Source organism: Aulostomus chinensis, chromosome 21 (genome assembly GCF_037954235.1).
Source record: "Aulostomus chinensis isolate RoL2024-O1b breed Wild chromosome 21, RoL_Achi_v1.0, whole genome shotgun sequence".
Taxonomy (NCBI): domain Eukaryota; kingdom Metazoa; phylum Chordata; class Actinopteri; order Syngnathiformes; family Aulostomidae; genus Aulostomus; species Aulostomus chinensis.
In genome coordinates this window covers 15671518-15684654 of record NC_141340.1, presented here as the reverse complement: position 1 = coordinate 15684654, position 13137 = coordinate 15671518, and the positions used below count along the sequence as shown (strand labels likewise).

The 13137-nt window shown below is 44.1% G+C and overlaps 1 protein-coding gene across 3 annotated transcripts; it reads right to left on the bottom strand.

The window, feature by feature from the left end:
- Window positions 1-24: 24 nt before the first annotated feature.
- On the bottom strand, window positions 25-12695 carry cpne3 (copine III). 3 transcript variants are annotated; one of them, XM_086190803.1, is made up of 17 exons: window positions 12567-12695; window positions 11778-11931; window positions 11223-11402; window positions 10402-10476; window positions 10239-10310; window positions 10068-10148; window positions 8105-8194; window positions 7184-7282; window positions 6947-7033; window positions 6754-6813; window positions 5548-5681; window positions 5167-5221; window positions 5005-5056; window positions 4766-4899; window positions 3885-4121; window positions 2661-2773; window positions 25-855 (listed from the first exon to the last, which is right to left on the bottom strand). In XM_086190803.1, exons 2-16 carry the CDS (start codon window positions 11907-11909, stop codon window positions 2663-2665), a joined length of 1599 nt encoding a protein of 532 aa, XP_086046929.1. In that variant the 5' UTR covers window positions 11910-11931; window positions 12567-12695; the 3' UTR covers window positions 25-855; window positions 2661-2662. The 3 variants fall into 3 exon arrangements, with proteins under 3 accessions (XP_086046929.1, XP_086046928.1, XP_086046927.1); XM_086190802.1 differs by lacking the exon at window positions 2661-2773 and adding an exon at window positions 12297-12377 and having other exon boundaries at window positions 12567-12633; XM_086190801.1 differs by lacking the exon at window positions 2661-2773.
- Between the last annotated feature and the right edge of the window lie 442 nt (window positions 12696-13137).

The window sequence follows — 13137 nt, the reverse complement described above, 5'->3', positions numbered from 1 at the left end:
AAATTTCAGAGAAAGAGTTGAACATATTAAGTGCTTTATTTGCAGGACCGATACAATGTCTGTAAGGTAACACTTGGGCACATGTTCAATTTTTTTATTACAAAGCAACAAATACTGGATACATCAGATTTATGTTTCGATATGCAAAAATATTCAAAGAAGCACAACAGAGCTATGTGCAAGGCAAACTTACCACAATGATGGTCGACCAGAGTAAACATGAGATTGGCACTACACAACAAATGAGAGCAAATGTGTGTGTATATATATATATATTTTAAAAAAAAGATAGGAGATTGATGCTGACTGGAATACAAATAGAAGGACAACAGGTTGGAATTTCAGTTAATTGAAGACTTAATACTTCTAGTGCTTGAGGTTATATAAGAGTGCAAAAGTGGTGCCCACATACTCCATGTTCCAAAAGCCAATAGAGACCTACTGGGCTATATGCTAATACTTATGCTCCTTGTGCATCATATATGGGGAACTGATGTGCAGTCCATCACCACACCTCATCACTTTGCTTTTTTTCCTGTTTCTATTTGGAAGTACTTTTGCACAGTAAGTTTTACAGGAGCCTAGATGGATGTTAGCAACTAAAAACTACATCAGTAATGATATTGATTCTTAAAAAAAAAAAAAAAAAAAAAGAGCCTGCTTTGTCACTTTTGAGATGTGGTTGAGGTGCGGAGGGGAAGTGGAGGTAGAGATGAGTTTGCTCCATCACACGGTCCCAGCAGGGTTCGCTACGGGACTGGGGTTGGGCGGAGTCAGCTTCATGATATTAAAAAAATGAACCATCTGACCCGGAACTTCCGCCAACACACTCTTTGCCAGTGCCTCTTTAGGAGCCTGAGGTGTGAAAGAAAGTTAAAGATGATTACAATTTCTTTATCACAACTGATTGAGCTGGACTAGAGAATAATTTACAGAGAAGAGACAGAAAGGAAAATTCCACCTCATTTGTCTGTTCGCCATTCGCTTCATTGAGGTGATGACGGTACATCACGACGTGGCAGAACGCCACAAAATGTGCAGCGTGAAAAACATGTACAGCGTGCATTCACGTATTCAGCAGAGGTCTCCAACAAATTGCTGACAACTGTTTCGCCTCGGCTCAGGTGAGTGTTACATGCATCAAATCCACACAACTGAACCAGAACTGACCCAAGTGTCATCCTTTGAGTCCACAAATACGGAACTTTCAAAAACTAAAAATGGGACCATTTCTTTGAATTTGACTTAGGGTTTTTTGTTTTTTTTTTTTTTTTAGTCAACAAAAATACGCCTTTGGGTTTCAAATCAAAATGTAGGAATTTCCCTTTTCTGACTAATGGTTGAAAGAGCTTTGAGGTCCTCTCCGGGACTGACGTGACCTCAGCCAGTGTCCTTCCTGAATGTGACACAGCACCGTGGTGTAGGAAGCTGGGGTCAGAGCTGTGATGACACTGTTGCGTTTCACAGTAACAGGAAATTTATACTATCTAGTGCTGAAGCTGGTGTTCGATTACTCAAACATACGCAATCTAACCTGAGACAGGGGCTAAAGGTAACTCAGAACCTACGTTAAAGGACTATGATGGTTCTGAGTTCCTCTTGTGTGTACATAAAGATGAAGGTGGTTCCTCCACTGCCTCTTAGCGCATTGCACCTCTGGTCGGAAGGCGCCAAATAATAACGGGCCTCAGTCGCTACTACCTTTATAACTTTCTCTTTAGATCTTTTAGATTTAGATGAAAAGTCTGTCGGACTCATGACAGGTTCTTTAATCACAGCATTATTCACTCCACTGTTCTGATGAGTGAGAATGCACCGGTCGGACTTTTGCGGTCCCGACAATAACTGGGCTTTCATATCAGTTTTCAATGAAAAAGCTTAAATGAAACTCTGCCAAGTGTAGCCTACGAGTGTACCGGTCCACTGCTGACATGACACCCACGGACACAGTAACACAGGAATGTACAGATCCGTCCCCTGATCCAGCCGAACAAGTCAGTATCTGAAACATATCTGTATTCACCACTGTTAGACTGGTGCATTCCTTCTTCTAATGATGAATCCAACTAGCACACATGCTGGCACATGCACTTTACTACTGCAGGTTAACACCCGACTAACCCGCGAAAGGAAGTGAGGGCCTGCGCGGTGTCTCACACACATATTGAAAAGAAAATTCTAAGGAAGCACAACAGCAAATCTCAAGATGAAGGACACACATAGCATGTTGAGGGTGAGTGTTTGATGGTGAAGTAAAATGGTTTGATCTCAACCTGAGGCCTTAAAAAAAAACAACAACACTAAACTGGTGAAACAGTAGTGATGCGCAGGTCAGTCCCCATCACGTGACCAACAGAAATATGCAGTCGTGATCCCAGACCAGATGTTTATCACTGGAAAAATATTGCCTAGAGTTATCTGAGCTGGACCAGCACACCATTTAGATGCAGACCACAACTGATGATGTACAAAATATGTAGATAAGGGGTCACGAGGGTCGGATTAAACTAAAATGTGTAAGTATGACGGTAGGGTTAAAAAACAAAAAAAAACAAAACAGGATATGTGATGATTCATGCAATAATTCAGTGATGCAGTAATACATAAAGGCATAGCAAAGTTTGGGATGAATGGATTAATGACTGAAATATTTGGGGTACCCCTATGAAGGATTGGGTTCGTGGGGAGGCTTCAGTTTGAATGTATTGAAGAAGGAGGCCACTTGTTGAGGTAACTCGGCCAATACGCTTTGCGCAAGAGCCTGGCTGGGTGCCTGCAGGGAGATAAATACAGAAGGCACAAAGACGTGCTACGTGAGGTCGAGGTTGAGGGGCTGGGATCCCTGGGTCGAGTGTGCACTGGCATTAACCTGACACGTTAGAAAGATAATGCAATGGTATGGTTTGAGATAAGTTTGAAAATTGGGATGTCTAGAATTGTAAGTGCTTCGTGCGCGTCGTTCAAGGGTTAAAAGTCTGCGTATCGTGTTTATAAGACACGTGTCAATCAACTAATTCAACCTACGTCACATCAGGTGCACAGCCATCTCTCGCTGAGTCAGAGCAACACACTGAATAATCATAATAATAACTTGGATTTATATTGAACCATTTTAAGATCCAAGGCTACTTTGTAAAAGTAAAAGGTAAACAGACAGTGGGGGCTGCAGGACTGGAGTTATACAAAGTGGTTAGAACAAAGCCAGGATCTTGCTCCAAGGAGAAGAACTACAGAAAACCCGCAACCCCGAGGCAGCTGGACGCCTGCATGAGAGACAAGTTCCCCTCTTCAGACTTGGAGAGCTAATCAGACAGGCTAGCAAGGCGCTGCATAGCTGGGAATCAGTGCATCGTCATGGAGTGGGTGCTTTTTCTGCTGTGAACTAACAGATTTCCCAGAGAACTAAAGGACAGCATGTTGACGGCACAGGGACTCAGGTAGGAGTGGCTGCAACCTGGCGGCTGTTTGGAGAGCGAAGGATTTTTTTTCCTCGACTTAAACTGCTCTCTGCACTTGAGGGTTCAGTGTTTTCGTTTTGTTAATCTGTTTATTCAAAAGATGCACAGATCACACATATTTTCCCACATGCGAGATTGTGACTTTGATGCCGGTTGCAGGTGCAGCGCTAAACGCATGTTCCGTGGGCCAGCTGCAGCTATTTATAGTACCTTTTAACCAGTTGATAACCAGTAATTACTGTCGGTTAATAGTTAGCGTCTAAGGTTAAAATGGCCGTCCCTGTGTGAAATGCATGTGACTCTTAGCAAAGAGATGACTTGTTGAGAAAAGTAAGCTGAAAACAAACCTAATTCCACTCACGCAAACACACATGCCAACATTCTTGAACACTTCATACAGGATGTCTCCAGATTTCACTGACTTACATTTTGGAACTGCCTGAAGGGCACAAACTGAACGATGTCTCGCATGGCAGCCTCGCCAGTCTGGGAGCGAAGACACCCGTCGTCTCCATCTAGGAACTCCATGGCGGTGAAGTCTGCCTCCCCGACTCCAATAATAATGATTGACATGGGCAGGCGAGAGGCGTTGACGATGGCGCTGCGCGTGTCGTCCATGTCTGTTATCACTCCGTCGGTGATGATGAGCAGAACAAAGTATTGCTTCGAGAAGATACACACACACACACACACACACACACACACACACACACACACACACACACACACACACAAAAGCATCTGTATTTACACAAAACAAGAAGAATCAAACCCGGATGTGTCCACTAGTGCTGTGCAGTTAATCAAGATGAAGCGCAAATCGCAATATGTCATTATGTAATTAAGCAATATAATAGCATATTTGTTCAAAGCTAGTTGTTTCAAAATACCGCTTCTACTAAAACATTATGGTGCTGCAGAGATGTGCTGCCTACACATCATCACAGACGTAAGAAAACCCGTTTGATAGAGAGATCCACAGAAAAATCACACCATGTTCATCTGATTGCTTTCCTCGATATTGCAAATGATCACCACAATATCAGTCAACATGGTCAGAATTAGGCACTTTTTCCAAATGGTGAAGCCCTAATTCTTTTAAATCTTTTTTAAAAGCTGACTGCTATCAACTGGTGTTCATCCCCAGCAGTTGAAAGCAAGGAGCCAAGTCACTGCGGTACCCTGAATATTTAACACTAATGAGGAGGAGTTACAGCGCAGCCAACTCAAGCTCAAACCACTCCCTGTCACCTTGCCTGAACCCAGCAAGGAATCTGCTGGAGGGCTGTAGAGATGGATGTACTCACTGAAGCGGTGGTCTGCTGGAGGGCTTGCTTAGCAAAGCATGCTACATGGTTGATGATGGGAGAGAAGTTGGTGGGACCATACAGTTTGACCTGCGGCAGGCAAACTCTGTAGGCCTCCACTACACCTTCAATACCTGGGAGCACACAAAGATTTCCGGGCGTCAGCACACAGCGAACTAAGGTCAGTTTGTCAGACCACGTGTGCACAGCGACAAACACCTCCGCGGCTGTAAACATACCCGCACAGAATGGATTTGACGGGTTGAAATTGAGAGGAAACTCGTGCGAAACCTGTGGAGACGATCGAAGTTCCATCAAACAACGAATGAGACGCCCGTTCGGTTCACACTTCAAACAAACGGAAAATGTCTCCTTTGCTCGTATTTCTCCGGAAGCTTTACCTGCCATGTGGGGGGGATCTGGGCTCCAAAGCCAAAAGCAGGGAACATCTTGTCACTACACAGGAGAGACAAACAACACTCATAAATGTACAACAGAGGAAATGGTTCGACAGATGTTTGCCACATGAGAACTGAAGCCTCAAACGACAAGACCAAGCGTGCGCACTGCTTCTGCGTGTCTTTTCAGAGGGAGGACTAAGCAGACTCTGCAACCACGGGACGTGTGTATTTAGCCGGTGAGCGAACGAGCTGGCAGACAGCGCAGGGTAACTCCCATTTCATCAATAATTTGTAGCAAAAATAAAAGAACAAAAAGGCGCAAATTAAAATGATAACCGCGCCGCTTGGTGAGTTATGCAGTGAGGAAAATTGGACATGTACCTGTCATAGTCCTGGATGACGTTGCCCACTGACCAGATGGCAGACAGGTACTCGTTGACACCTTGAGGACTGATGTAATGCAGCGACTGAGGAGACCTGGGATCCCCGTTGGAGCCTGTAAAGTCGATGGCCACCTGCACGGACATTCAGGGAACCAGCAGATATGCAGTGAAATACATGACCCGAGGAAACAAAGTCCACACAGAAACAAGTCTATGCCCTTGCCCAGGCTGGTTGCAGTTTGCATCCGTTTGTCTAGACTCCTAAAAAAATACTGTATACATGAAATTTACGTATTTTATCAAGACTTTTAAGGAATTTGTCGTGATTTCCTCAAAGTGTGACTGAGGGCATTGAATAATATATTGTTCTGCAAAAATTAGCTAAGATAAACTTTATTCATCCTGTTCTGGGGAAATTCTGTTATTACTGATGGGAGAAAGGATCTGTGGAAGCGCTCCTTCTTGCACTGAGGGTGCAGCGGTCTGCTCCTGAAGGAGCTGCTGAGGGGGTGAGCTTGTCCAGGGGGTGAGCTTGTCCAGCTTATTCAACCTTTTCCTGTCCCTCTCAGTCCTGCATCCCCAACACACCACTGCATCGAACACTGCAGATGCCATGGCAGTGCCATAAAAGATCCTCAGCAGAGTCCTGCACACTCCAAAGACCGTAGTCTCCTCAGGTGAAGGCGACTCTGGCTCCTCCCGTACAGGACATCTGGATTTGTGGACCAGTCCATTTTGTTTTGTTGAGGTCAACACCCAGGTACTTACAGGTCTCCACGATTTCAATGTCTGTACCCTGGATGTTCACCCGTGTGGTCTGTGGGGATGGGGGGGGGGGGGGGGTCCTCCGGAAGTCGATCACCATTTCCTTTGTCTTGCTGGCGTTGATGTGGAGGCAGTTTCGCCCACACCAGTCAACAAATATGATGTCACACTGAAGTCGACCTCCGTCCTTTTTGATTCATAATGTCATTACTAAAGCATTTCCTTCTTTTAGACATTTGTGTGAAATTTTAGACATAAGCATAAAAATTCTGACTTTTTTTTTTTTTTTTTGCCAAAAATGGGTTTTGTGCGGTCACAGTGACTTCGACCTCTGACCACCAACAAAGTGACCAGAGTGAACCCAAGTCCCTAAAAGCTCTACTGAGCCATTGTGTTTACAGTCATAAAAATAGGCATGAATTTGACAGCCAAGACTCACAGTGAAGTTGATTTGACAGCCTCCCATAATGTAATCCAGGAAACTGTACTCCTTCACCACCTACAAGATCACGCATCAGAGTTACACAACGGTATTGCAGGACACGTAATCTCGCGTCTGTTCCGAAAGACGGGTCAATCTGTGCTGCACACGCAGACAATCGTCATTCCCAGGAGACGCCGTCACATCCTACCTGACATTGCTTCACGCTGACTATGCCAGAGTTCTTGTAGCCTTTCTTCTTCTGTTTCTTTTTACTGTTGATACATTCAAATTCTGCCTGAGGAGACAAACAAAAACAAAAAAAAAAGAGATGATTGGTCCTGATCGACGACGACTGAGGTCTCACCAGATTAAGCGGCGATACAAAAGTGGATTTGTTAAGATTCGAAAAATGTTGGCTGTTACATCCTTCATACAGCGCTCCTACCGGAGAGGTGCGTGATGCTTCTTGGAGGCGTGTCAACGTGGTCTCAAAGATTCCAATAAGATCATGCGAGCCATCGCTGTCGTAGTCGTAACACTCCACCTGGAATCAAGGACTAAGTGATGAGGCTGACAAGCAAGAGAGCTTTTTTTTTTTTACACAGAGACATGAAAGTCACCTTAAAGAGCCAATTCAGCCAAACCCCCCCCCCCCAAAAAAAGCATTTAATATCATTTTTAGCCAAAGTCCTTGTCCTTGTGAAAACAAAACTTAAGTTGTTTTTTTTTTTAATGTAGAAAACAGGCAAACAAAGACAACACGCAGAAGTGAAGTTTCAACATGGCACTCTGCAATACTGATATCGCGAAACCCGACAGGGAAGAATTTGTATCGTTTTGGACAAAAGCGCACTATGAGTCAGATGAAAGACACTTGAGGAGTCACAGACCCTGGCGAGGAGGTGCGTTGTGTTTCCAAACTGCCCCACTCACACACGTCACCCATTCAGTGATGGCAAGACGGACAGAAACAAACACTGACACTCGGGGTAACTCACTTGTAACGTACGGTTAGAAACAGCTTCCTTCCTGACATGCTCGCTTCAGAGATTGAAAGAATATGTATCATCAAGCTCGTCATAAAAACAGTCATCACTTCAGTTGGTATGTCTCTCAAGAGTTGAGAAACAGATCCACCAGAATGGAGATAATGTGTCATCTTTATGAAAGGGTTGTGGTTATTATTATTATTATTATTATCATTATTATTATTATTATTATTATTATTATGTCACAACCATAAAAATGCAAAGTGCGACTGAAATCAAACCTAAAAGATCAATGCACCATTGGGACCGAGTAGCCATTTCATTAAATTCCCATACAGGGTCTTGGTGTAATGTAAGGAAAATCAGAAAAGATCTACCTTTATAGGTTTCTCCAAGTCTCCTCCACAGAGAGACTGCAGGGGGATCCGGAAGGGTTTCCATGTGGGATTCAAGTTATTCTTCACCACCTGAGGACAGAAACATGAACGTCATCACTGCAGTGAACCCGGCTGAGCGTGAAATGCCGAACCTTAACAAGTTCCTCCGTGAAGTCATGAAATATCCCTCACCGGAAAGAGGGAAGCCGCAGCCGATCACCACACCTGCTTCAGGTTTGACGTTCTTATGTGATTTTTAAGAGATGGGAGCGCACTAAAGAGAGTTCTTGCGTATCGCAATCTCTCCTTTCAAACTCGAATTTAGTACACGCGCTACTCTGAGTTGCGTCGACGGGAATGCTGTGCTGAATCTTGGGATTATTCAATGTGTACTTCCCTTTATGTTCAGGAGAGAAACTCACAATTTCTTATTGAAATTTAGGTAAATCAATGTAAGGATAACAAACAGACGCTTGCGACCGAAATGAAACCGGACAGGACAAAAATTAGGTTTAGACAAACAAAAAAATAAGTGAGAGAGCATTTTTGAGTATTAACTCAAAACCTGCAGGTGTGTGATCAGCCGTTTATGCTTTCCAGTCTCCCAGTTTCTTTTATTTCTCTGGCATTTCCCTTCTGGAGTGAATCACTAGGATGGATGGATAAATTCAATTTGAAATTAAAAAACAAAAAAACAAAAAGTGAAACCAACCAGTGGCGTGTACCGTTAATTCATCAGCCTCACTGGCTCCGTGTACAAAGAGCTGCGTGAGAGCTCCAGGGGGACGCGAGAATGTTCAACGCTGTGATTTATTCACTGTTCGGTCTGTGCACTTATCTCACCTGTTACATCCTGCGTGAGAGGCTGATCCGCCTCCATCAACACTGAATCAATCGCGTTTCCTTCCAAACTCTCCTTTTTCATGATCTCCTTACATAAAAGCACGGTGGCTGCTGCTTCTCAACCTCATCGATTCATCTTTCTTCATTTGCAACAGAGGAAAACAGGTTGGGGATGGAGCGAGTGTGCAAACATTCGCCAACAAAAACACAGCTTTTCAAATGAGCAGGGCGTAGCTGCCAGTACACGCCGATGAAAGGAGGACTTCAGTGGAACAACTGAAAGAATCGAATCCAAGAAACTGTGACATGTGACGCTGCTACCCCTCACGCCCTCTCGCTTTCTTTTGAAGCCCATTTAAATTGCATAAAGGAAATGGAAAAAACAAAAGTAATAGAACAGGTAACACAATTTGGTGCTGGATACAGTCACATAGTCCCAGTCCTAATCTGGGAGGTGCTGGATCCAATCAAATTAAGTCCTAGTCCTAATCTGGGAGGTGCTGGATCCAATCAAATTAAGTCCTAGTCCTAATCTGGGAGGTGCTGGATCGTCAAATAAATCCTAGTCCTAATCTGGGAGGTGCTGGATCGTCAAATAAATCCTAGTCCTAATCTGGGAGGTGCTGGATCGTCAAATAGTCCCAGTCCTAATCTGGGAGGTGCTGGATCCAATCAAATTAAGTCCCAGTCCTAATCTGGGAGGTGCTGGATCGTCAAATAAATCCTAGTCCTAATCTGGGAGGTGCTGGATCGTCAAATAAATCCTAGTCCTAATCTGGGAGGTGCTGGATCGTCAAATAAATCCTAGTCCTAATCTGGGAGGTGCTGGCTCATGCGCAGGCACAACTTCAGCCCCGGTGAGTTTTATCAACATATCCTATTAAGCAAAGGCTGGGGTGCAAACCTGCTTGGCCATCAGTGGTTCCTCTTTTCATCACGACTGTTCAACGTACTACAACAGCTCATTAAACACCTCCTTCATAAATACTGCTGGTGAGGGAGGAGCATTCGGGAGAGTTGAAGCGGGGAACCTTGAAGCGTGTAAGCATAGCGACGTATTTTGATGTTTGTATCTGAACCCATGCGTTCTCGAGCAGCGGCTTGTTGTTCGTTTGTTTACCTCTGTCCTGTGAGCCAGCTGCCATCCCGTTGGCATCTGCTTATAGAATTCCAGATAAGGGTCAGACTTCCCGAAGAAATCCTGGGAGAGATTCAAGAAATGCCACTTTACTCGATTTTCAAATGTGACGGTTTACAAGTGCAGAAGTGATTCAAACAGAATCCAGCCCACCTTGTTATCCAGTTTTCTTGCTTCCACCTCAAAATTAGCGACCCTGTTGTCTTTTATTTCTTCAGCGCTGATCTGTGCAGCGAGACACAAGGTTAATAAGCACTAGAAACCAAAATACAGTAATTGCATACGCATCATTGTGACAGTTGCCTCTCTCACTCACTGTGATGGTTCCTTTTCCTGCCGGTGACTTGTTCTTCAGGACAAGGGGTCGGGTCAGTTTCCTACTGGACACGACCTACAATCGGAGCGATAAAGTAGGAGCGGTGGCAGCGGCAAGACAAAGTTAGAGGTGCTGTGGAGCAGACGACAGCCACCACAACCCACGTCGGCATCTACAACTGCTAACAAGAATGAGTTTACGGGCTCAGATTACACACCCTTCAGCAACTGTTCAGCACAGACGCTGCGCCCGCCTTCCAACATGGTATAATGGTGGTTTCTAGTTACGCCGCTGGTACAAATTATCGCACAGCTCCATCTCTCAGTCTGATGACGACTGAACACTTCATTGTGTGTCTAAACCAACCAAACTAAAATTGTGGGCTACAGGAGGAAAGCGAACACGTAACGTGTGTTGGAATTCCTTTTGGCGGTGTAACACCGTCTCTGGTGCCCCTGTCATTCAAGTGTCACTCTGCCACCTGATCAAACTAATTCATTATTAGGGATCCGACATAACTAGAGAGCATTTTTACCTCCCAAAAAGAAAAAAAATATTGATGGCGATTTAGGATACTTATTAAAAATTATTCTACTTTTTTTTTTTTTTTTATTGTGCATGTTATCGTTATTCATGTTTGTTTGATACAACGGGAATGCTAGGGCAGGCTAAATTTGGCCCTGAGCTACACTCTGTGGAGGCGCTGCCCTATAGACTCCAGGGACTTGATGAAATAGAAAAAATACACTATACATACATATATCAACACGTCAAATCAAAATGAATTGGTGTCCATCGAGAATAAAAGAGAAAAACCTCACCTGGCCCAAGGTGCACTCCAGTTCACCCAGAAAGTCGTCATCAGTCAGATCAATGGTCTTGTTGTCAATGTCATAAATCCCAAACTTCAGTTTCTGCACAATCTCAAAGTAGTAGTCTATGTCGAACTTTTTTGCAAACTTTGGGTTGAGGCAGTTCTGGACTTTCTCAGTTCTTGCCACCTGTTGAAAAAGTTTGCATACTTTCACATCATCTAATCCATCAAATTGAACAGAAGGTTCAAACGATCTGTTCTAACACCCACGCCATGATGAAAAAGGAAATGTCCAAACTCCTTAATTACAACACTCAGGTTTTTCCATCACTGGGTTAACAATTAATAGTGCTCTGAAAGGTTCAACAGCAGAGGAACTAGTGACGTAACTGACACACCTAGGAAAATGTGCCGCATAGAGAAGGGCAGACTACTTTAGGGAATAAGTTACTCTTCCTAACTAATTGCTGGAGTCCAGAAAAGAGCGAATCGTCCAACTGTTCACCATAAACCGCCGACAAATCTGACACTGAACGGATGCAGGTCGTGTCGTCACACTGACCTCGTACCACTTGGAATCGGAGCTGCTCATCAACAGCACACATAGGGGGTCCGACTTGGAGCCGATGTCTTTGTCCAGGAGATTGTCACAGGAGACAGTCAGCTCCACCTTGGTGACACACTGAGCAGCCATGATTGACAGCTCTCACGGGGGGCTGCAAGACAAACAGAGGGGGGTACCACGCATCAGAGCTCGCTCTGCGCCCGAGTACAGGTGCCTTCACTACCGTGTTACTCATATGAAAAGGGAACAAATACTGAACGAAATAGTGGAAATGGTTCGTCGACACTTCCTCTCGCAAAGTTGGGGTTTTACATCGCCAATGTAACACTTTCACCACTAGTACTACGTGAATAACCAAATACTTACTGTTGGGAACGTGTACTAGTAGTACAGATGAAAATCCTGACGATCTTTGCGACACATATTTTATACGAGACTAATTCAAAGCGAAACCACTTTAATTTAACCCACTGTGGGATAAATTACGTTAATTTCAGTAATTAAGCTAGCACTTACGTCATGGAGAGTTTCTCCGGATGCTAACCGTTAGCCATATAGCATAACGAGTAGCCCCAGAACGGCCTGGTAAACACACGTCTGTCCCCGATGGAAAACATGACACATAAAGAATCAATTACATAATGGCAAGCTAACTTTCAACAGAACACGCTAACGTGGCTAGGAATGTTAGATGCTCGTCAACGGGCAAGCAGCAAGTTTTCCATGACATCGCACGGTCACATAATTGATTCAATCACATGTGATAAAACAAAAGTTTACACTTACCGTGTGGCAGGCGTTGCCGCTTTTATCGGAGAACAGTTTGCTGGCGGGTCGTTAACGGTGAGCGTACACCAAGTTGTAACGCCCTATTGACACATAGGATGGCCCAACCCACAAGCGAATTAATCAGCTTATTACCAATTAAAACCACTAGGGGGCCCCCTAAACCCATGAGAACCTTCATAGATCTGACAAAGCAAAGGGTGCGAATGCAAACAGCCCCATCTGCTGGACATTTGCTTGAAGTACAAATACAAAATGTGAGTATGATGGCTACTTGTGTTTGATACATCTAACCAGCAACCCGCCGGTCACTAGATGGCCACTCTACCCCTGAGCCATGCCGCCCCTTTTGTTAAACAACTCTAAGTAAAGAAAAGCTTCAGGGGGGAACGATGTCAGAAATATCAAACCTAACTGAGCCACAAAACGTACATACAGATATTGGAAGAATATGCTGATATAACTGTAGCAGATGAAGGGGATACATAATTGTACAAGAATAATATTTTCTATCTGACATTTTTTTTCATGGAAATCAAAACGATTCTCCCGATACATTAAAAATGTCTCA

Bases quoted from the DNA above. Each gene is read 5' to 3' on its own strand.
- cpne3 (XM_086190801.1), bottom strand. From the start codon at position 11,909: ATGGCTGCTCAGTGTGTCACCAAGGTGGAGCTGACTGTCTCCTGTGAC. The intron at 7,034-7,183 runs GTAGGAGCGCTG...TTGTCTCCTCAG, and splicing joins AAGCATCACGCACCTCTCCG to GCAGAATTTGAATGTATCAA. The intron at 5,682-6,753 runs GTGAGTCTTGGC...ATGTCCGTGCAG, and splicing joins GCTGTCAAATCAACTTCACT to GTGGCCATCGACTTTACAGG.